This window comes from Panthera leo, chromosome C1 (assembly GCF_018350215.1).
Source record: "Panthera leo isolate Ple1 chromosome C1, P.leo_Ple1_pat1.1, whole genome shotgun sequence".
Taxonomy (NCBI): domain Eukaryota; kingdom Metazoa; phylum Chordata; class Mammalia; order Carnivora; family Felidae; genus Panthera; species Panthera leo.
In genome coordinates this window covers 4,031,897-4,054,513 of record NC_056686.1, presented here as the reverse complement: position 1 = coordinate 4,054,513, position 22,617 = coordinate 4,031,897, and the positions used below count along the sequence as shown (strand labels likewise).

General features: G+C 62.2%; 2 protein-coding genes across 7 annotated transcripts; one reads left to right on the top strand and one right to left on the bottom strand.

Moving 5' to 3' along the window:
• The first annotated feature begins 1,371 nt into the window (after nt 1–1,371).
• GPR153 (G protein-coupled receptor 153) lies at nt 1,372–12,802 on the top strand. 6 transcript variants are annotated; one of them, XM_042952406.1, is made up of 9 exons: nt 1,372–1,496; nt 3,105–3,194; nt 3,541–3,707; nt 5,194–5,411; nt 5,503–5,970; nt 6,425–6,854; nt 8,349–8,541; nt 8,868–9,052; nt 9,214–11,858. In XM_042952406.1, the coding sequence occupies exons 5-9, from the start codon at nt 5,615–5,617 to the stop codon at nt 9,871–9,873; spliced, it is 1,824 nt and encodes a 607-aa protein (XP_042808340.1). In that variant the 5' UTR covers nt 1,372–1,496; nt 3,105–3,194; nt 3,541–3,707; nt 5,194–5,411; nt 5,503–5,614; the 3' UTR covers nt 9,874–11,858. The 6 variants fall into 6 exon arrangements, 5 of the variants coding, with proteins under 5 accessions (XP_042808340.1, XP_042808341.1, XP_042808344.1 ...); XR_006206208.1 differs by lacking the exon at nt 1,372–1,496 and adding an exon at nt 12,631–12,802 and having other exon boundaries at nt 2,932–3,194; nt 9,214–10,134; XM_042952408.1 differs by lacking the exon at nt 1,372–1,496 and adding an exon at nt 4,427–4,915 and having other exon boundaries at nt 2,932–3,194.
• A 778-nt stretch (nt 12,803–13,580) lies between these two features.
• On the bottom strand, nt 13,581–14,614 carry HES3 (hes family bHLH transcription factor 3). Its single transcript, XM_042954180.1, has 3 exons — nt 14,519–14,614; nt 14,336–14,417; nt 13,581–13,954 (listed from the first exon to the last, which is right to left on the bottom strand). The coding sequence occupies exons 1-3, from the start codon at nt 14,597–14,599 to the stop codon at nt 13,581–13,583; spliced, it is 537 nt and encodes a 178-aa protein (XP_042810114.1). The 5' UTR covers nt 14,600–14,614.
• Nucleotides 14,615–22,617: the final 8,003 nt, after the last annotated feature.

Genomic DNA, 22,617 nt, shown 5'->3' with positions numbered 1-22,617 from the left:
TACACGGTCCAAGGCCCCCCATTCGCCAGCCCCACTTCATTGTGGAGGCTTTGGATACAAACACCTTTACTTTTGTCACAGAGCACTGACCCTATGGCCTGCCCTGGGTCTCCTAACAGCTGCCCCTAACTCCCCAGCTGCTCCTGGGATACGGAGGTGGTGTAGGGGCAGGCGGTGTGGGAGCCAACTAGAGAGTGGTGTGGGCAGCACTGGCTGCATTGGGTTGGACCCGGTTCTATCTGGACAGGTGCCCCCTTCCTCCTGACACTGGGCTGCACACTCTTGGATGCTTCCCAGGTGCATGGGAAGGACAGTGATGTGCCAAGCGGCCCAGAATGACTTCGAGGCCTTGTGCCCAAGGGTGTGTGTGGTCATGGGTGTCCTTGAAGAGACAGGCAGGGTCCTCTGTAGGGATGGGAGACCAAGACTCCAGGAGTCTCCAGAGGCCCCCATCAAGGAGACCAATAGCATTCCTTCTGGATGCCTGTGCCCCCCGCTAGAAATGCTAAGGTGGGGGGGGGGGGGGGTGGCGGCGGGGAGCTCCTGAGGCGGGGACCAGGAGTGCTGAGTTGCAGGCCTGGCCTCTCCCAGCCGCCACGTCCTCCAGTTTGAGAGAACATTCCTGATACCATGGGGTGAAGGGCAACAACCAGGCAGACCCGTGGTCCATTCACCATCCCACGGTGGACCTCCCCAGAACCCAGCAGAAGCTTGAATCCTTAGTTGGCCCGACCTCGCCTCTCCCTACCCCAGCCCCTGATCCTGACCGACTCCCCAGTTCCTGGAAGTCGCTAGTCCTCAGGCGCCCCAGGTCCCCTCCAGCCCCACCCTTATTGTTGACCATAGATGTGGCTTCCTCCGGGAAGGCCTCCCTGGGCCCCACGCCCGGCCGTAGGTTCTCACTGTCCGTTCCAGTCCTAGGCCCCCTGGGCCCGCCACCCCCCAGAGCTCCAGGCCTTTCCTCTCCCCGGAGGCTCGGAGGCCGAATCGGGCCAGTGGACCGACCCGAGACGGCAGCGAGAAGCCGCTGCGTGGCGCAGACGTCCCAAGAGGCGCCTCCCTCCCGAGGGGCTTTGGCGCCCGCCGCGGCAGAGGCGGGGTGCAGGGCTGGAGGGAAACCAAGGACCCACAGATGCGCAGACAGACGGACGCGGCGGTGGGCCGCGCCTCCGGGGGCGGGGCGGTCCGAGGGGCGGCGCGGAGGCATGCGCCCTGCTCCGCCCCCCGCCCCCGGCCGCCCGAGCTCTGCCAGCCGAGCGGCGGGAGCCGAGCGCGGCGGCGGCGGCGGCGGCGGCGCGAGGGAGGGAGGGGCGGCGGGCCGAGCGGAACGCGCGGGCCCCGGGCGGCGCCGCCAGGATGCCCCGGCCCGCGGGCCGCTCCGCCGCCAGCCACCCCCGCGGCCCCCGGCGGCCCGCGCTCGGCCCGGGAGCGCGTGAGCCTCAGCCAGAGCCGGAGGCGGGAGCAGCGAGCAGGAGCCCCGGGCGCCCGAATGCAGGGTGAGCGCCGCCGCCCGGGCCCGGGGACGGCCGGGTGGGAGGACCCTGGGCATGAGGCCCCCCCCCCCCCCGGCGGGAGAGCTCTGGGCGGGGAGGGTCTGCCTGATGTCCGTTGGTCTCACGGTCTGTCCGCGGGGCGGCGGGCATCGCTGAGGGCCATGCACCGCCCCCCCAACTTGGGGACCTTCGGGGTAACTTCCCAGGGGCCGCTTCTTCCTTCGTCCCGCCTCCCCGCCCCTCCCCCCCCCCCCCCCCCCCCCCCCGCCTCCCGGCGGCAGCCGCTTGCTGGGAGCGGTGATGGCCAGTCTAGGGGTACTGGGCCCACCCCTGCCCAGCGTAATCCGTGGGGACGGCTGGTTCCCGGGCCGTAGCTCGGACGCGCCCTCGGGCTTGGGGAGGGCCGGGGGTTCCGCTTGGGACCGGCAGGCTGGGGCGCGCCGGGCCGGGCGGGAGTATCGAAGCGCCGAGAGGCAGGAACCGCTCTCTGGGTTGGGGGGCGGGCGGGCGGGGGGGGGGGGGCGTGCCGGAGATGCGGAGGCTCCGCGCTGCGAGCCCCGCCCTGGGCGGCAGCGGGGCCGGGTGTCGCGGGCAGTTGGGCGGCAGCGCGGGCGGGGCTGAGGCCCGCGCGAGCCGGGCGGGTGCAGCGGGAGCCCGGGGAATCCTTTCAAGTTCTGGGTTCTCTTTGTTGCGCAATAGAGCCCTGGGGCCACGAGGCTTCATTGGCCCGGGACCGTGACGTCACGCCGGGGCCCCGCCCGCGGACCCTGCGGAGGGAGTCTTCTGGGCCGGGCGGGGTCCCCGGCGGGTCACACCTGCGATGTGCTGTGGGGGGGAGGGGAGGAAAGAGGGGTTCCAGGATCTGAGGGAGGCAGGAAGCCCCAACCTGAAATGCTGGGGGGGGGGGGGGGGACGCTCTGAGTGTGTCGCGAAAGAAACTTCCCAGCAGGGGGCGGCGACACCTGGGTGCGGACCGCACTAGCTGGAGCCCAGCCCGGGGTCTGGCCCTCAGTGTCCGCTGCTCCCTGTGAAGAATGAACAGCAGGCGTGTGATCAGTGGGTCTTTGGTCATCAGCCTGGAGGAAGGGGTCTCCCAGTTCGTACACTGTTAAGCCCCCTCTCACTGTGAATTTGGAGACCTTGGAAATGCACTCCCCACCTCCACCCCAGTGACGTTTCTCCCCTGTCCCCAGGACCACCACTCTCAGGAATCCTGGGCTGCAAACCCAGCCCTCATACTTCCTCCCTGCGTTGCTCTGGCTTCTGAGCCTCAGTGTTCCCATCTGCAGTGTGGGAAGAGTAGGACCCATCCTTCAGGGACAGAGGGTTGAAAGGCAGCCTCTTTTCAAGGACCAAAAATGCCTGTTTCTGCTAGGGTTCAGGTTTGGGTTTGGGCTTGGGTTTAAGAGGCCAGGATTTAGCTGCCAGCCAAGGGGGGGGGGGGTTGGGTCCTGATTCACGCACATGATAGCTTGGGGCTAATGTTTTAACCCCTGTCTTTGTTTGACTACCTTTAAAATGGGGATGCTGTTGGTATTTATTACGCAAAATCTCTGGGGGTGCTAACCAGGAGTGCGCCTGTTCGCGGGAAGACGCTTCCTCCCTCTCCAGGCAAGGCACGTTCTGCCCACGGAACTAGAGCCTTTCCCTGCAGTGAGAGACAGTTAGGCCAGACAAGGGGAAGGCCCGGCACCGTGAAAGGTTGTGCCAACCTGTGGCACCTTCCCCACCACCCTGCCCCAGTGATCCACAGGGCCCAGGGTTACAGGGGTCGGACAGAGCCTGTGGGGCATCTGAGGGAAGGCCTCCCAATATGACAGCCAGGGAGACCCAACGTGGGTGGAAATAGATGCTGGCCCACCACGTGCGTGCTGAATCCAGCTTTCTATTTGACAATGTAAAGATCACTGGTTGTCTGTGGTCTCTGGCCCCCCAGCGGCGCCCACACCCTGCCTGCTCTAGACCCCTCGGTACACCCTGTGCCCTCCTCACCCCAAAGCCGGGCTGTCCCAGGTTCCGGTTGGGGTGACTGTGTCTACCCACACAGGTCTGAGGCTTACCCACACCTCCAAGCTCAGGGTCTTGGCCCTTAAGGGACAGCCGAGCTCAGCGAGCGAAGAGGGCTGTGGTACGGACTTCCACCTGGCAAGCATTTATCGAATGCTTACTGTGTGCTTGGCTGCATTCCTTGGCATAGTGTATCTACTGTCCGAGGTAGGTACTATCGTGTCCAGCTTACAGATGAGAAAAATGAGGCCCAACTGAGTCAAGTAATTGTCTGGAGAGCTAGAGGCAGAGTCTAGCAGCTCTTTACCCCACCCCACGTGGCCTCATGCATGCTGATATCAAAGAGCTTTGCTGGACACTGGAATGGCTGGCTGGTGGGGGGTCCGACGGGGCCACCCCGTCTCCCACACTGGGTCTGGGGTGGGGAAGAGGAGGAAGCTCTGTACGCAGAAGCCTGCTGTTTGGGAGGGAATTTCCCTGGCCCCAGAACTTCCCCAACCCCGTAGGAGGCCTTCAGGAGCGCTGGTATGGTCAAGGACAGTCTCCTCCCCTGGGTCACGGGTCTGGGCAGGCCCCCAGCAGGGGCGGATAAGATGCATCCCTCAGAGGTCCCTCAGCGTCCAGGGGGCTCAGGCCACAGATAGACCAAAAGAACCCCCGGACAAGACAGGAAAGGGCCGAGTGGTATTTCCTACCCTGCCCTGACGGCCAGGGGCCTGCAGTGTCCTGCCCATCCCAAGCTGGAAACAGTCCCCGGGGGATGGCATGGCTGTGTCTGGTACAGCAGCTGCTCGAAAGTGCTGGGGGCAAGAGAATTGCAACCGGTAAGATTAAACAGGCGCTTGAGTAAGAAGGGCCAAGTATAGGCAGAGGACGCAGTAGGCTTTCACCTAGCATTGTACTTCTCCTCATGCTGCCTGCTCCAGGCTATGGCCACATTGTCCTGTTGTCCCGGCCTCATATCAGAAGGACCAGCCAGTGCTCCACTCGAGGAAGTAGCTTAGGGCTGCCAGGCTCGGAAGGAGGAGGGAGAGACTCTGCCTGGCCGCCTGGCAGGATGGAGCGCCTCTCCAACATGCGCGTTCTGCCCAACTTCCTGTGTCCCTGGCTCGTGGCTGTCAGCTGTCAGCCGTTCCTCGTTGGGGTCAAGGTCTGGTCCCTGGGCTGTCTACAGACCCATGCTGTCCGAGGCATCCATAGCATAATACTGATCAGCTCCCCAGAGCACCACCGTGTGCAAGACCTGGTCCCAGAGCATGAATGTGACCACCACCCAGATCGCCCACTGGGTGTGAGACCCGGCCCAGGGCTTTAGAGATGCGGCGGCTGTCCGCCCCAGCCTCACCCTGGAGGAATCATCATCGCCCCGTTCCAGAGGACATGGGGGCAGGAGCCTTGCTCAAGCCACACAGCTGGTAGGCTGGAGCTTAGTTTGCACCCCTGGCCTGCGGTAGTGCGGGGGGCTGACCCAGGCAAAGCAGGCTGCCCGTTCCCAAGCTGGCCATGGAAGTGGTCGCCAGATCACCCCTGCTGCACAGGGAGCTTCAGGGGGCTCACCCTCTAAGGCATGCCCTCATTTGGCCAAACGAAGCGGGACTGATTAAGATAAGGGCCCCTGATGTGCACTGGGGAGGCATCATGCGGGCTGTGTGAGGGTTGGGGACATTTATGGTGAGTGCTGGTTCCTGGGCAGGGCCAGGGCACCAGGGGACAAGAGCGCCCAGCCGGGATGAACACAGCTGTCCTGGAAGCAAACCCAGACCCAGACCTTGGCCAGGAGCAGGCGGAAGGGAGGGTGTTTGCACTTTATTGGGCACCCCTGGCCGTGTCCCCTGGGTGCCAGGGACATGGGCTGGAGGCCTCGGAGTAGAGAAGAGGCAAAGCAGCCCAGCTCAAGCCAGGACCGTACAGGTAATGGTGCATCAGGAGACCCCTCCATCCCCCACTCTAAGGAGCCAGAGGGACAGTCCCCGCGCACTCATCGGCTTCTCCCCCACTGCAGATGCTCGCGGTCCCTGGTGTCTCCGAGCCACCACGTGTGAGGGCCGCTGCTCCCAGCTGAGGCCTGGCCCCGAGGAGGATGTCTCAGCTGCCGGCCGGCGCCCGTCTGCACCATGAGTGATGAGCGGCGGCTGCCTGGCAGTGCGGTGGGCTGGCTGGCATGCGGAGGCCTCTCCCTGCTGGCCAATGCCTGGGGCATCCTGAGTGTGGGTGCCAAGCAGAAGAAGTGGAAGCCGCTGGAGTTTCTGCTGTGCACGCTCGCGGCCACCCACATGCTCAACGTCGCGGTGCCCATCACCACGTATGCCGTGGTGCAGCTGCGGCGGCAGCGCCCCGACTACGAGTGGAACGAGGGCCTCTGCAAGGTCTTTGTCTCCACCTTCTACACCCTCACCCTGGCCACCTGCTTCTCCGTCACCTCCCTCTCCTACCACCGCATGTGGATGGTCCGCTGGCCGGTCAACTACCGGTGAGCTCTCGGGCGTGTGCGCGTGTGCACTTCCGGACCTGGCGTTGATAGAGGGGGGCTTGTGGGCAGCGCATAGAGGCCTGAGGGGCGTCTATACCCACAAACGGCCCCAGGGTGCTGACGACCCCCCCCCCCACCAGCTGTGGTGCCACACCTGTGTCGCGCTGGGGGCAGACAGGGAGGCTCCCGAGGGGCTGTTCTGGGCCCCGGCTGGCATGCACGTGTAGCTGTGCCTGGGGGTCCACGGTATCCAGTACAGAAATGCTTGGTGGGGGGACGTGTGACAACACACATCAGGATCCCCCGTGCAAGGGACGAGGCCCCACTTTGCCGACTGTCACGACTGTGATGTACGGGGGGGGGGCCGGGGTGGTCGGGGATCCTCTGCAGGCCCCCCGGGGCTCCGGGAAGACCCGGTGAGTGACACCTCGCTCCTGTCCCTACTCTGTGTCAGGCTGAGCAACGCCAAGAAACAGGCAGTGCATACGGTCATGGGCATCTGGATGGTGTCCTTCATCCTGTCAGCCCTGCCTGCCGTCGGCTGGCACGACACGACTGAGCGCTTCTATACCCACGGCTGCCGCTTCATCGTGGCAGAGATCGGCCTGGGCTTCGGCGTCTGTTTCCTGCTGTTGGTGGGCGGCAGTGTGGCCATGGGTGTGGTCTGCACAGCCATCGCCCTCTTCCAGACACTGGCTGTGCAGGTGGGGCCGCGGGCCGGCCGCCGCGCCTTCACCGTGCCCACCATCGTGGTGGAGGACGCCCAGGGCAAGCGCCGCTCCTCCATCGACGGCTCTGAGCCCGCCAAAACCTCGCTGCAGATCACGGGCCTGGTGGCCACCATCGTCATCATCTACGACTGCCTCATGGGCTTCCCCGTGCTGGTGGGTGAGACTGTCAGCCGGCGGGAGCCTGTCAGGGGGACTTGGGCTCCGGGACAGCCCTGGGGTTAGGCACGCTCCAGGCGTCGGGTGGTTGAATCCTCCCACCCAATCCGTGGGGGCGGGGGCGGGGGCGGGGGTGGGGTGGGAGGCATTATCATCATCATCATCATCCCATTTTGCAGATTTGGAAACTGAGGTTCAGAGAGGTAAAATGACCCACCTAAAGTTAAAGCAGCTGTGTTAGGACTTGAGCCCAAGTCAGATGACTGCAGACCCCAGGATCTTTCTGGCACACTGTAGGGACGTTTCTTACCAGAGTGAGGCCCATTCAAGCAGAGGATGTAGGACGTGGAGTGACATGACCACCTGACCCCAAGAATAAAGTCTGGATTCAACAGCCATGGCCTCGCACCCACAGGGCTCCAGCCCAGCCCCCTGAAGGGTCTGGAGTGGGACAGGAAGGGGTCTAGGGGCAAGGACCAGCCCGAGACTTTGTCCAAGCAGCTAGGCAGGGCTGTGTCCCTGGAGTCATGGCAGGACACTAGCTCCAGAAGGTGACAAGTGGGGTGGCAGCCTCATAGGGGACAAACTCAGGATGCAGTCCCAGGTAACCTGTGGGCCCACCCTCGGTGGGCCCGCTACCCCCTCCCCCAGGGGCTGGGTTCTCCTGTGTGCAGTGGGGCCCTACGTCTCCAGTCTGTGCTGATGGAGAGAAGGGGCGTGTGTAGAATTGCAGAGCCACAAGGGGACAGCAGTGGAGGAAGAGCGTCCCCCCACCTTCCCTTCAGGGCATGGAAAGGGGTGCTGTTTATGGAGCTCACTCCACGCTGCAGGCCTGGTATGGTGTCTGAGATCTTCACTTCACACTGTGGGGTGTTCTTGGCCCATTTCATAGATGAAGAAACTGAGCCCCAGAGAGGTTCAGCACCCTTCCGAGGGTCACACAGCTCACATAGTGGAACCAGTGTGATGAGTGTATCATACCCACTCTGCTCTGATGGGGGAATAATTAAATGTCACTCTGGGTGGGGGAAGGAACTCTCCTGGGGGAGAGTTCCCTGCATCCACCACCATGCAGGGGAAGAGCGAGGAGGCCACTGGCTGCGGAGGAGTGAGGATGGCAAAAAAAGTCCCTGAACTGGGAAGCTTGAGACCTGGTTCTCCAAACCTCGGTTTCCTCTTCCCAAAAAGGGATTGGTAAAGCACACCCCCACCTCTCTCCTTGGGCAGTCATGAGGCCGACGTGAGGGAAGGCCCGCCCCGTGCTGCCCGGCGTCATGTGAAGGACCATCTGTGCACTCGGTGGGTTCTGGCCGTGCATCTGGGCAGCCGGCGGCTCTTGCCGGACACGGACTTCTACCCTCACACTCTGGCTCCTTCCGGCCCAAGAGCCCGTAGCTGCGTCTGCTGCCTCCTCCTCCCACACGCGGGAGAAGTGAGGGGCGAGGGGGAAGGGGGTCCTGCCAGGTGCCAGGCCGAGCCCTGTGCCCACAGGTGGTGAGCTTCAGCAGCCTTCGGGCGGACGCCTCGGCGCCCTGGATGGCACTGTGTGTGCTGTGGTGCTCCGTGGCCCAGGCGCTCCTGCTGCCCGCGTTCCTCTGGGCCTGCGACCGTTACCGCGCCGACCTCAAGGCCGTCTGGGAGAAGTGCGTGGCCCTCATGGCTAACGACGAGGACTCAGACAATGGTGAGGATGACCTGGGAGAGGCCCCAGGGAGAAGGGGGCCTGGGCGAGGTCAGCAGGGTGACAGCTGTCAGGTGACCACCCCATGGCACTGAGGGGACCCCTTGCTCAAATGGCCTTGAACCCCTAAGGGACCTAAGTGTCTCCTGGGGTGTTCTCCTCTCAGGTGAGTCCCCCAGCCCCACAGCCAAAAGGTGAGCCAGGATTTGAACTCAGGACTCTGCCCTGTGTGCGTGTGTGTGTGTCTGAGTGTGTCTGAGGGTCCCTGGAACTCACTCTCCGATGCCCCCAGGTTTCTGTGGCCCCTAAGCTTTTGCCCCACCCTGCAGATACCAGCCTGGAGGGTGGCATCCCCCCGGACCTGGTGCTGGAGCACTCTCTCGACTACAGCTATGGAGGTGACTTTGTGGCCCTGGACAGGATGGCTAAGTATGAGCTCTCTGCCCTGGAGGGGGGCCTGCCCCAGTTCTACCCGCTGCGGCCCTTGCAGGAGGACAAGACACAGTACCTGCAGGTAGGGCACCGGGCAGGGCCCGGGACCCCCAAAATGCGGGTGTGTGGGGGGGGGGGGGGCGGGAAGTATCGTGATCTCCCCAAGGCCTTTCCTCTCTGAGCCGCGCGTCGGTCCCCGTTTTCCAGGAGGGCAGCCCGGGTTAACCCCGCCCGTCCTGACAGGTCCCGCCCACGCGACGCTTCTCCCACGACGACGCCGAAGTGTGGGCCGCCGTCCCGCTGCCCGCCTTCCTGCCGCGCTGGGGCTCGGGCGAGGACCTGGCCGCCCTGGTGCTGCCCTCTGGGTCTGACCGGCGCCGCGGCAGCCTGCTGGCCTTCGCGGAGGACGCGCCCCCGTTCCGCCCGCGCCGCCGCTCGGCCGAGAGCCTGCTGTCGCTGCGCCCCCCCGCCCCCGACGGCGGCCCGCGCCGCGCCCGCGACTCGCCCCCCGGCAGCCCGCGCCTCCGCCCCGGGCCCGGCGCCCGCTCCGCCTCGGCCTCGCTGCTGCCCGACGCCTTCGCGCTGACCGCCTTCGAGAGCGAGCCGCAGGCCCTGCGCCGCCCGCCCGCCCCGCAGGGGCCCCTCCTCGACGGCGCCCAGCCCGGCGAAGACGCGGCGCCCCCTGGCGGCGGCGGCGCGCAGCGGAGCCCCGGGCCGCGCCCGGCCGTGCACGCGCGCGCGGGGCCCCTGCGGACCGGCCTGAGCGCGTCGTGGGGCGAGCCCGGGGGCCTGCGCGCGGCGGGGGGCGGCGGCGGCGGCAGCACCAGCAGCTTCCTGAGCTCGCCCTCCGAGTCCTCGGGCTACGTCACGCTGCACTCGGACTCGCTGGGCTCCGCGTCCTAGGACCTACCGGCGCCTCCCCACGCGCGCCCGGCGGGCCGGGCCGCCCGCAGGGACCAAAGCACCAAAGATGCCGCGCTGACCCAGGCCGGGCCCCGGGCAGCGCCACGCGGGGCCCGCCGACGGCGCCTGGCCGTGGGCCAGCTCTCCCTGCGTGACTGAGCCGCGGGCATTTCCTGGAGTGACGGCGGCTGCCCTGGACGACCGCCGGGCACGGACCAGCTGCTGGGTACCGCATCTCGGGGCAGAGCGAGCCTGGCTTGGGTAAAGGCCCTGATGCACCTCGCGCAGCCCCGGGGCAGCTGGGTTGGGGGGATGGGGGTGGCGGCCGGGAGCCCAAGGACAGGGCCACCACAAGACGGAGCAAAGCCCAGCCCTGCGGGAGCCACCGGGCTACACCCTAACTTTCCACTTTGCACTGTAACTGTCTCACCCCCGTGGGGGGCAGGGTACAGAGGGTCTCTAAGCACAGGGGTCTTCAAAGCCCAAACAAGCTCTCTGAGCAGGTGTTCCTGCTGACCAGTTCTGCCTCGGTTTCCCCATCTGTTTTGAGCAGGTGACCATGTTAACTCTCAGGACTGTTGGGAGAAGTCTCCTGGTCCCTGTGCACTGGCTCCTCAATGGACAGGGTGTGAGAGCATCTGGGGCCCTCTGTGGGCCCTTTGCGGGGCATCAGTCTTCAGTGTGTGGCCCGCTGTGGCCTCTGCACCTGAGGCCTCCCACTCTCAGTGCCCCTGGCCCCCCAGGGACACACCCCAGCTAAAGCACAGCACTTTTCCTCCACCGCCCACCTTGACCACTGTTAGTGTCCCCCCACCCTCATCACTCTGCCATCCCTGTGTCCCCACCAAGTCAGCCTGTGACTCCCATCACGAAAGTCATGGGTCCGTGATGGGAAAGAACTGAAGAAAGGGAAAACGGGCTTCCTTATCCTGATGCCCCAGGGAAGGAATCCTGGCTTAGAGTCCTCCCAGGTTGTGGGCCGGGTCCCTGGTGAGGGTCCTCCCTCACCCGGGGACAGGGCTCCTGGCTTTGCCATGGGTCTTGGGGAAGGGCCTGCTGGGTATTCTTTGGAGAAAGACCCTAGGCTCAGGCTAAGGAGAAGCCCAGGAACAGCTGTGACCTTGAGCTGAAAGGACAAGGGCAAATGCAGAGGCTGCGTCATCCTGGCCCCTGCCTCCACACAATGGCCCGTACACCTGAGCCCCACCCCCAGCCCCTCCCCTAGCAGATTCCAGGGCCAGCACGGAGCCTGCCGGCCCTATGTTCCCTCCTGCTCTGTCACCTGGGATTGCAACACTGTCCCGGCCCCTCGTGGTCACGCCCATTTCCTCACCCCCCTGACAAGGTCTTGGCCCCAGAGGAGGCCCTGGCGGGGAGGGGGGCGGGGGGGGGGGTGAGAATAGGGGATTACCTGGCTCCATCTATGGTTTGGAGGCCACTGGTCCTAGGCTGTGGGGTAACTGGGCAGGGAGGAGCCAGCCACAGGTGAGCAGGACAGAAAACCACAGTAGAGCCCCAGCCACGGGAGGGGCCACGTCTGGCCAATGCTGCTGTGCCTTCAAGGACCCACATGTCCAGTGGGGGCAGAGATCATCAGCTAGCCACTGTGTCATCCCCCCACCCCACCCCTTGCTCAGGCCAGCCCACTTGTCACATTGGGTTTTTACTCTGTATTTCATATCCAATGGCAATACTTGCAGGGAGACATGATACCCCCAAATCCCTCCAGTTATGGTTTTTACAAAAATAAAAAGGAGGGAGGACCCCAGACGGAGGACCCTGGGGCCTGGGTCTCCCCCTCACACTTTGTGCAGCCGCCAGGCCTATTTGCTGCGTTGAGAAGCAGCTTGGCCCCAGGCTCACAGGGGAGGGAGCTCTGTCCTTATACCACCACCCACCCAGAGCCAGGAATCTGTTTGTAGTTTTTTGACGACTGAGCATTTCTCTTCTGTACAGAATACAATAAAAACTTCCTATGATTTGCACCTGGCATTCCTAGGGTGGTTTCATGGAAACACCTTTCCAGAATAGAGCAGCACTGCTAGCCAGCTGTCCCCAAGTGTCTCTCCCTCTGGGTCCAGAAGTCCTCCTAGGGCGCCATCCTTTGGGCCAGTGCCCCTTTTCTATGCCAGCGTTGCAGCCCCACCCAGGGAGCCAGGATGGCCTGGACCAGCGGCAGGACAGAGCAGTGGGGTGGGCACCACAGCGCTAATAGCAGGAGAAGCACTATAATCGCAGTTGGCAGCCTCCGCACCAGGAGTGGCTTCAGGGACGTTTAGCCTCTGTGAGGTCTGTTCGGGAGAGCAAGAAGGGCAGGGCCTGGGGGCGCCAGACCTATCGTGCCTGGTGGTGACCCACTCCAGCCCGGGTACGAGTTTGGAGGCCGCTCCCTGGGTCCGCGGTATAAGGTCGCCACCTAGTGGCTGGCAGAGGGATTAGTGCGGCTGCTCCTGTCCCCCACTCGCCCCCAACGCAGCAGGAGACCGAGACTCTAGGGGCCGCCCCCCCACCACCACCACAGCCGAGACCCCCTCCCCGTCTGCGCTCCAGAGAGACTGATGGGCGGAGTAGGGGAGCCGGGCCAATCTCTCCCCGTACTCTAACCAGAACGGGCTTAGCACACATAAGCAAAGCAGGGGTATCCCTAAATGGGAAATGTTTTATAGAAAGTCAGTATTTGTAGTTCAAAAGATGCACCCCAGTAGGCATCGTGGGAGAAATTTGGACTTCCGTGGTCTCTTTGTACCCATCTCACAGGTTCGCCACTGTCTGTATTCTGAATTTCAAGCTGGAAATGCCAGGATCCCTCCCAGGGCTTGGCGCAGGATTCTCATCCCCCAGCCCCAGGCTGCGCCTCGAACACCGGGACCCCGGGCTAGGGTCGGAGCACAGCAATGACCTCGTTTCCGGAAGAATAAACAGGCGCAGAGCGCTCGGAGGGCTGTCGAGGGTCGCGGGTTCTGTCGCGGCAACAGAGGTCCGGCGGCCGGAACCCTCAGGAGCCGCGCGCTGCGGGGTGTGGGGTGACCCGAGCGGTGGGCGGAGCATCTGGCGGCAGGGCGGGCTGCTGAGCTGGGGCAGCTCGGGGCAGGTCTTCTGAGATGGGCGGGCCTCAGAGAGCGCGCCGGCCGGGTGGGCTGTGCTGCGTGCGGAGGGGGTGGGGACCCGTGGAAGCCGAGAAGCTCCAAGGTGGGGGTGGGCAGGGGGCCCCTCGCCGGCGGGGCGGGACCCGGCGAGCTTTGTGCCGGTGGGAACCGGGCGTCCTCGGCTGGCTGAATGGGCCGGGGCGGGGCAGCGATTCTCCTCGCTGCGAGGGGTCCGCTCTGCGCCGCTGCCGACGGCGACCTTCCCACAGCGGCGAGGCTGCGGGGCGGGGGCGGGGGCGGGGGCGGGGGAGGGCTGCCCCCCGGGGGCCCTGGGAAAGAGGAGCAGCCTGGGACATCCCCTCCCAGCCCCGCGAGAAGGTGGGACGAGGAGAGAGCGGGTCCAGCTTGAGTAGGTGGGGCTGGGGGGGGGGGGCACAGGTCCCCCTCGAGGCTCCGTGTATTTCCTCGCGTTCGCGGGCACGCGACACCCTCCCAGCCACCCCTGCCACGGGACCAAGACGGAAGCCTGGGGTCCCGGCCATCACCGCAGGCGCGCTCTAAACAGTCTCTGCGTCCCGGGGCCAGAAGGGGGCCCCCTTGAGTCTGAGGCGGCGCCGGGACTCACCAGGGCCGCCAAACCCCCAGACCCGGCCCCGGGCTCTCGGCGCAGCGGCGAGGGGCCGGCTGCGGCCCCGGGACGCTGGAGGACGGGCCGGGGAGACCTCCAGGGAAGAGGAGCCGGGGTGGCTGGGACCTCGAGCCGCCGATGGCTGGAGCAGGGGCCCAAATGGCGGGGACGCAGGGGCCAAGCGGCGCGGGCGCCTCCGGGCTCGGGCTGGCGCTGTCCATGGTGCTGCCACCTGCGCGCTCAAGCGCCAGGGGGCAGCGCAGGCCGCCGCCGCCGTCCTCTCCGCGCCCCAGAAGCTGGCTAACTCCCGGCAGACAGCTGCGGAAGCCAGACGGGAACTCGGCTCCGCTGGGGACCCGCCAGAGCCCTGGGGGGAGGGGAGCGGACAGGAGAAATGTGAAGGGGAGGGAAGAATAGGAGAGGGGAGGAGGAAAGGAGAGGTGTAGAGAGAGAAAAGGAGGGGAGAAATGTGGCGGGGAAGGGAGGGGAGGGGCTAGGCAACCTGAATTTCTTTCCCAGGGTCCAGACCCTCGCTCACCCGGATTGCGACTGCACTAGCCTGCAGGGTCTTCGCAGCCTCCTGCCTCCAGCAAGCTGGGGCCCTCTCCTCACCCAGCTGCCCACTGCCCCGAGCTCTCTTCTCATCCATCCCTCCTTTATCTGGCCTTGTGATATCCACGGGTCTGACGCCACAAGTGCCCCTCCCCCCCCCAGATCCTTGCCCTATCCCCTCCAGACTCCCTCCCACCTTGAGCCGAGTTCTGAAGGCTTTTCATGTACTTGACGCTCAGCTCCAGTATGTCCGCCTTCTCCAACTTGCGTTTCCGGATCTGCAGATCCGTGGAAAGGGCTCTTAGCTGCACAGTCCGACTTGGAAGGGATGAGGTGGGGGATCGTATCACCCCCACCTCACCACATCCCCACGTCTCACCTGGTGGGAGTAGTGTTTTTCCAGCAACGACTTCAGCTGCTCTAGCGATACATTGATGCGTGCCCGTCGCTTCTTCTCCATCAGTGGCTTGGAGATCTGTAGAGGGGTGGCATTATAGGACAGGGCCAGGGTCCTCTTGCCCTTTGCCCCACCCCACCCCCGGCTTGGCAGGCCCACGCCCTGCGCCCTTCAGGACCCCAGACCTTGCGGAAGCCGCCGGCTTGGCCACCGGAGCTGCCTTGGGTCCCAGGCTTAGTGCCCATGTTGTCGTATCTGCTCCTGTGGGAGGCAGTGCCGCCTTTATAGGGGCTCCTCGTTTACATGTCAATGAGGCACTCCTGGACTCGAGGAACCCCGAGGGGGAGGAGATGAGAGGGGGATGCACTGGGAAATTCCCCACCTCTCTGTGCGACCCCCTCTCTAAGCCCAGGCTTCAGCCTTACCTCCGGGAACCCTCCTTTCTTCCAAGGGGCCCTCCTCTTCCCCTTTCTCAGTCTTTCCCATATCCCTTTCGCCCCCACTACTTCCCGAGTCTGGGGTCCCCTCCCATGCACATCCCTCCGTGCCCTGTTCTGTCCCAGTGTTTAGTGTCCCTAGGGACCGAGCCTCACTAGTCCCACTTACCTAGTGCTTGCCGTCCCTTGCCTCCAAGCATTCTGGGGGGGCACCCAATGAGGAAGGTCCATGGGTCCAGCTGGTTCTGAGCCCCACTAATGACTATGACAACACACCAGGCCTCCGTGTGTCTGATGAAGATGCGGAGGCAGGGAGGACCCGCCAGCAAGGCCTTTCTGCGGGTTTCACGCTCTGGCCACGCTGGCAACGCCACATTAGTCGTTCTAATGTTGGGACAATGCAGCGATTTTCTGCCTGTGTCTGCTCAAAGCCGGGCACAGGCTGGGCTTGAGGGAGCCACACAGCGACATGTGTCCCATTAAAGCGTGCAGCCCGCCCTCGGGGCCACAGCCAGTCTCTTCCTAGCTGGGGTCTTGGACTGGGAGCATTCCTGTGCTGAGGTGTGTGTCCTGACCCCAAGTGCCCTCTGGCCCTGTTAGGCCCCAACCCACACTCTTCCAGCTGGGCTAGTTTCAGTCCTGACTTTCCAGGCTGGACAACTCAGGCTCTGCCACTTGCCCTCACAGCCGGGGAGTCTATTCCCACCGGCCTTCTCTTGCTCCCAACAAATGAGAGGTGAGGGTGAGAAAGATCACTGGTCATATGGCGAGAGCATCGTTCTGTGCTCTTGGAGGTCTGGGACCCCCCAAACACTGTTCATTATTCAGGCTGTGGTTGGAGACCCAGGGAGCTCAGTGGAAGAGACACCCACCCCAGGACCTGTTAGGCCCTACAGCAGGACTGCTGCAGTCCCGGGTTGGGCCCCAGGAGCAGGACTCCCGTAGCTGTGGCTGACAGGATGACGTCCCTGGATTCATCTCCAGTTATCTCCCTGTCCTGGGTTCGCAGGGTCCCAGGTTCAAGGTTTATAAAATGGGGCTCCGAACAATGCTGGCTCCCACGGCTACTCGTGAGGGCAAGGAAGTAGTTTCGACGCAAAAGTTCTGCAGTTGAGCCCTGCGGCAGAGGAATAAACAAATCGGCCTTTGCGAGGGACCCAGCGCGAGGCGGAGGGGAGATTGTTGGGTCCCGGATGGGCCCCCTGGCTCCCTGGAGAGGGGCTATCTTCTTCCCCCACACCCGCCCCTGCCCGGAGTATTGATGGGCCCTGCCTGGGGCAGAGGCTTCTCAGGCGCCTAGCAGCGTGGAGAATCGCGCTCCGCCCTCCTTTCAAGGCTCAGACTGCGTCGGCCGGGGTTCCGAGGTGCTCTTCCGCCCCGGCCGCAGGACCCCGGGCCAGATCGGGCCGGGCCGGGCGGCGGGGCCGAGGCCGGCCGGCCGGCGTTGGCACGCGCCGGGCAGCTTTGAAACACCGGGGGCTGAGCGGGCCCCACTGGCCTCCGTGCGCTCCCCCGGCTTGGGGCGGTGGCGGCTCGGTACAAAGGCGCCGCGGGGCAGGCGGGCGGCGGGGCCGGGCACAAAGGGGGCAGCCGAGTGTTAAGGGCATTGTGCCGGCCCCACAAAGCCCGCCCGCGCCCGCCCCCTCGGGGCCAAACTCCGGGCGCCCCGCTGCGCGCGGGCTTCCAGCGGCCGCACATCTGCACGGAAGCTGGGCGCGCGCCTCGCTCCGGCGGTCGCCCTCCGCCCCCGCCCCCGCTCTCAGCCGCGCGGGCGGCGGGGCAATTTGTCCTCTAATTATGATCCCTCCCCATAAACCGCCGCCCGCGCCTTTCAACTCGGGCGCATTAGCAAACCAATGGCCCTCGGCGCAGCCCTCGCGGCCCGCCCCCTCTCCAGAGTTAGGGCCGCCATAAAGGGGCCCGCGGCCCGCCCCTGCCCGCACCCTAGCAGCCGCAGCTCCTGGGGCCGTCACTCCTCTCGAGCCCGAGCGGAAGGCTCCCGGTCGCGCTAGGTGGGGCCGCTCACGTGGGTGGCTTAGTGTGTTCTTAAGCACTGGAAAATTGACCGCAAAATGAGCTAATTCGCAATGTTCTGCTTTGGCTGCGGGCGGCGAGCCTGGTGGGGCGGCCTGGGCTGGACTCGCAGCCGTCAAATTCTGCCTCCGCCCACTTAATGGGCCTCCGCCTCGCTGCCCCCTACCCCTACCCCGGCACCGCCCCCTGCGCCCCCATTTAGCACCCCCCCCCATCCCGGGACAAGTCCCCGGGCTGGCGTCCCCCCGACTCCCCGCCTAGGCTGATTTTCTCTCTGCTTTCCGGGTTTCCCCACTCCCAGCGCGGCTCGCCCGCCGAGAACCGCCCTTAAGTCGGGCGAGGGTCGGGCAGGACTCAGGGCTGAAACAGATCCTGGTGAGGATTCCACCCTCCTTTTTTCCCCGCGCGCGGAGAAATCTCCACTTGATGCGCAATTCGGGCTCCTGGGCGGCCACGTCCCCACTAAGACCCAGTTCCCCTCCTCCCCCACTCTGTGAGTCCTGAGCTAGACCGCCCTCAGCACACTCACAGGCAGGCGGGGTGGGGGTGGGGGTGGGGGGCTCCGAAGGTGTGCGTAAAGGTTGGGCGGGTGCGTTTTCCGAGGTGGGGTGGGAGGGGCGGCACACCCTCCCCCCCTTATCTAAGAGCAAGCAGGGCGAAGCCTCTCCGGCTGCTGGGAAGGACGTGGACTATCTTAGAAGCCGGGCTTATGCAAACTGGGATGTAGGCCACCGACTCCCTTTCCATCTTTAGCATCTGGGCTCCCCAGGGGGCCTGGAAAGGAGCACGAGTTCCGGCAAAGCGCTGGGGAGACCCAGGTTGCCCTTTGCTCATTCAAGGGGAAAAAAAAAAAATCCTTCTGTAGTTCTGGAGACCTCGGGGGGATTCAAGGAACACTCAGTCCTCTGCTTGCTCAGGCTTGGGAATTGAAGGCAAAAAGCGACCTGTGCCTTCATTCTCCCTTTCCCCTTTGGTTTTCTCGACTTTGTCTAAAGAAACACTGTTACAGAGCAACTAAGGTCTGGAAAGGAGGTAGGCGGGGGGTTTGCAGGCCCCAGGACAAGAGCCGCACCAGATACTCCCAGGCGATGGCCCTGTGTAACCTCTCCGCCCTGGGTGAGAGCCCCTTTCCCTCCGGCAGCACCCAGGGATTGAAAGCAATGCTAGTTTACTGGGGAGTGCCGCAGAGGCCACCGCCCGCGAGGTGACTTCGGGGAAGAAATACGCCAGCCGGCCGTCTCTGCAGATGCATTTCAAAGGGGAATGAAGTGATTGCTTCGTGTAATTAACTATTGGGACACAGCAAAAGCTCTGAAATGACTCAGCCATTTGTCTCCAGATGGGGTTGGAGTGGCTGCGATTGTTTAACTCTCTTTAGCTGTGTTGGAACTCCGAATGGCCTGGCAGCCAAGGGCCCTCCAGGGGACAAAGGCTGGGACTCCGGTGAGTGCATCAACGCTGAACCGGGCTGGCCCAGCTGAGGGAGAGTGAATTCAGAGAGACCCCCATTGTCCCAGGCCTTTGTGTTTCTCCCCAGCTGGCTCTAATCTTTAAATATTTACCCGGCCCTTTTGTGCACTTGTGACTTAGGCACTTCGGGCTGATGTGCTCATAAATTCACATCATTTACCCGTTTCCAGACTAGAGAGAGGAGGCTTTCATGCCTGGAGCCCAGAATGGTCAGAGGAGGGAGAAGAAAACTGTTGGAGGATCAGGGTTCCCTCCTGGGGAGATGAACAGGCCCTTCCTGGCCTCCATGTGGGAAGTGGATGAGACGGAGGGCCTGTGAGTGACAAGGAGCCCCAGAGGCCCCTCCGGCAATAACTGACCAGAGACCCACCGGCAGAGGGAGGGGAGAGGCCAGTTCTCAGACCTTTTCTTACTTGGTGTCAAGCTTGGACAAGAGCAAACTTTTCATCCTGGGAAGCTGGTGTGGGTTGAGGTGTTTTGGTTCACACCTCTCACTAGCACCTGCGTCTTGCGTGCTTCGCACTTGCTCCATTCTCTCTTGCTCTATAAAGCAACCCCGTTTAAGAAAAAGGGTAGGGGCGCCTAGGTGGCTCAGTCGGTTAAGTGTCTGACTCTTGATTGCGGCTCAGGTCGTGATCTCATGGTTCGCGAGATCGAGCCCGCCCCACCCCCGCCCCAGTCCTGCTCTGTGCTGACAGCAGGAACCTGCTTGGTATTCTCTCTCTGCCCCTCTCCCACACGCTCTCTTTCAAAATAAATAAATAATCATAAAGAAAAGAAAGAGAGAGAGAGAAAAATAAATAAAAAAAATAAAAAAGAGAGAGAGAGGCTAATTTCATCTCAGCCTACAGTTTAACTTGGAAAAGTCAAGCTGGTTCTTAGGACTCTTTAAGCAGGAGGAAACTGCACTTAGACCCAAGATGGAAAACCACCTCAGCTGGTGGGTGAATAGCAGGATGGGGGATGGGGGGGAGGGGAGACGTGCAGGGGAGACCCTGCAGAGGGACCTTCCTGCATGAGAAAGGGCTCCCTTTCTCCTTGCCTCCCAGCTCCAAGAACAAAACACATTCAAATGCTTCTTTACAAAAGAAGGCAAGTAAGGCATCCCAGGGCTGAGTAGTTTTCCTTTATTTTCTTATATTTTTATGGGTTTGTTGTTCTCCTGCCTGGGGATGAGAGCCAGAGGCAGAGTGGATTTCTTTGATCAGGTTGCTTTTCTCTGGTAGGACAGCAGGACTCATTGTGTGTTTCTGTCCATATCGCTGGTTGAATTACTGTTACTCTGTGCATCTCTGTATCTCTGTGTGTGACTTTGTTTCTCTGGTTCTATGCCAGTGTGTGCATATATTTGCTTACTTGCCTGTTTCCTCCCTTACTGCTCTGTGAGCCCTGGGTCCTGACAGATTCAGCAACTCCAGTCACTTCTAAAAATCCCCCTTCCCTCAGGTCTGGCCATACCTGGGAAGAGACTGCTTCCCCTTCCTTTCTTCCTTCTCCAAGATGAGGCTTGATGAGGTTTTGGGGTGATGGTGGGGGGTTGGAGCCCACAGCCAAGAAAGGATTCTCAAAGATGTCTTTGGTGCAAAAAAGGTGATTTTATTAAAGCACGGGACGGGGCCCGTGGCAAGAAAGAGCTGCACTGGGGTTGCAAAGAGTAACTGATTTATATACCTTCAGGTTGGGAGGGGGTTAGGGACAGAGTAAGTCTCTAAGAAATTTTAGAAGAAAGGTTTCCAGGACCTTGAGGGTCTAGCTGTTGTTAGCAAAACGTCATTTATTACTGCTTAGTAAAACCTCACTCATGAGACCCTTCAGATGTATATCAGGAGTCATATACTTGGAGTTTAATTGCCAACATATACTTGGGGATTAAAGACAAATAAGGTTTGCAAAATAGTTTTTATGTGTTTAAGGAGACTCACAGGATCCTGGGGGGGGGGGGTGGGTGTCAGGATAATGTTAAGCCAAGATTCCCTTTTGCCCCTAGCAAAGTGTCATCGTCCAGGCAGCTGAGCTCCTTGAGGGAGGTTGCTCACTCTGCCCCTTTCAAGGACTCATCACTGGGCTGTGGGCAGTAAGGGAATTCAATTTTTCATTTGCCTTTGTTTCCCACATCACCATGGCAAGCACTTAAACCCCCTTCCATCTTGGTGAGGGTGCTATTAGGGCTCCAGGAAACGGAGTCTATAGGTTTCTGGAGATTAGACTATGGAGAAGATTGCTTTTTACTTGCAGTTTACTAAGTTATCCGTAGACTGAAGGAGACTCCTGTTCTGTATGACTGTGATCTCCATCAGTCAGACATTTGCTTCCTTTCTTTTCCCCTGTTCTTGAGCAGTCAGGAGTGTCGGAGGAAGACACATATCCCACCCGGGGTGGGGGTGGGGGTGGGGGTGCTGTTAGCCTGTACTTTGTCCTCAGCTTGCCCCATGCTCCCTAAATCAGGGCTGATGGAGAAGGATGGTCTGAAGTGATGGGCAAAGGAGAGGGGGTTGCCTGGACTGGCTAAACTGGATTTCATGATACTCTTTGCCCCCAGAAGGAAGCCAGTCCCTGGGGGGTAGATCAAGGCCCTAAGTCAGTGTGGACAGCAGATTCCAATGGCCAAAGGCACCCTGGAGATTTAATGTTTTAAAATACAAAGTTGGGGCGCCTGCGTGGCTCACTTGGTTACACATCCGACTCTTGGTTTCAGCTCAGCTCATGATCTCACGGTTTGTGAGTTCGAGCCCCACGTCCAGCTCTGTGCTGCCAGTATGGAGTCGAGTTGAGATTCTCTCTCTCTGCCCCTCCCCACTTATGCTCTTTCCCTCTCTCTCAAAATAAATAAATAAAACTTAAAAAAAAGTTAAACAGACTTAAAAACAACAAAAACATTACATCTCCTTTCAATTCCCATGAACCCAGTTTAGCAAATGTCTCCTGAGCACCATTTAAACACGGTACAAGGCTTGGGAGAACACTGTCAATACCTGATGGTGAAATCAGGACCCCTGTTTTACAGGACGCTGAGACTTGGGAGTTGACTTGCCCGAGGTTACAAAGCTGGGCCACTGCAGTCCTCAGACCAGGATTCAATCCCAGGCTCTCCATCCTTCCCCGAGCCCAGCTGCTCAGACCTCAGGCCTCCTGCCAGGTCCTGCAGGGACAGAGGAGAGAGTGGGGCAGCCAGAGGCTCAGATGCAGGCCTGGCTGACTGCAGCTCAGTCTGGTCTCGCGCTCTCTGACCCACTGCTCTGGGCTCCAGCCTCCCCGGGGGCCTGTCCCCTATCCCAACTCAGGCTTCCTTTCTCCTGCCTCTGTGTCTGCAAACTCAGTGCCAACCCTCCCTCCCTCCCTCCCCACAGATGTCCTTGCTCTCATTTCCAGCCTAACGCTGCGGGTCCCCGAGTGCCCCAAGACCTAGCTCCAGCCTCTCTTCCAAGCTGCCTCCTAGCCCTCTGCCCGCCCATCCGCAGGCCCCTCCTTGGAGCCCCTCCCTCTCCTCCACTCTTACTTGGCTCCTGTCCACTCCCACCCGCCATACTCCATTCTGGTCACTTGCTCACTTGCTTTTCTCCTTCATCATCCCTCTGTGAGCTCCCCAGAAGAGGACATTAACCCTTTCGAAAAAAAAGAGCAATTTCCGATTCAAAAAGTAATGTATGTTGACTGTGGGCAATGTGGAAAACACAAAAACATACAACATATAAAGAAGACAATGAATGTCACCCCGAGTCCCACCACCTGAAGGTGACCGCTGTTAAATAATTCCAATCTTTTCCCCCATGCTCATACGTCTGCTTGTGCTTTTCCCCAGCGAAGCCAAAGTCGCACTGTAAACTTTTGAATTCTGCCTTTTGGAAAACGCGGTGCAGCCTCCTGCGCTTTTTCGCTATTGGCCAACATGCTCCCTCACCACGAAGTGGGCGGTCGTCCCGCGCGCGGTTGCCCAGTACGGGGTGTTCCGGCTGCCTCCAGGGCAGGGTCCGCGCGCGGTCGCAGCCTGGGCGCCTGGCGGGCCGCCCCGCTCGCGCCTGCGCGCCGAGGGGTGTCGGCTTCGCCGGGGCACCGCGCGGGGCCGTCCGAGGGCAGGGTCGCTTCAGGCTGATTTCTTGGGACAGGGGCGTTCTTGAGTTTGGGGCTGCTTTCTGGCAGCCG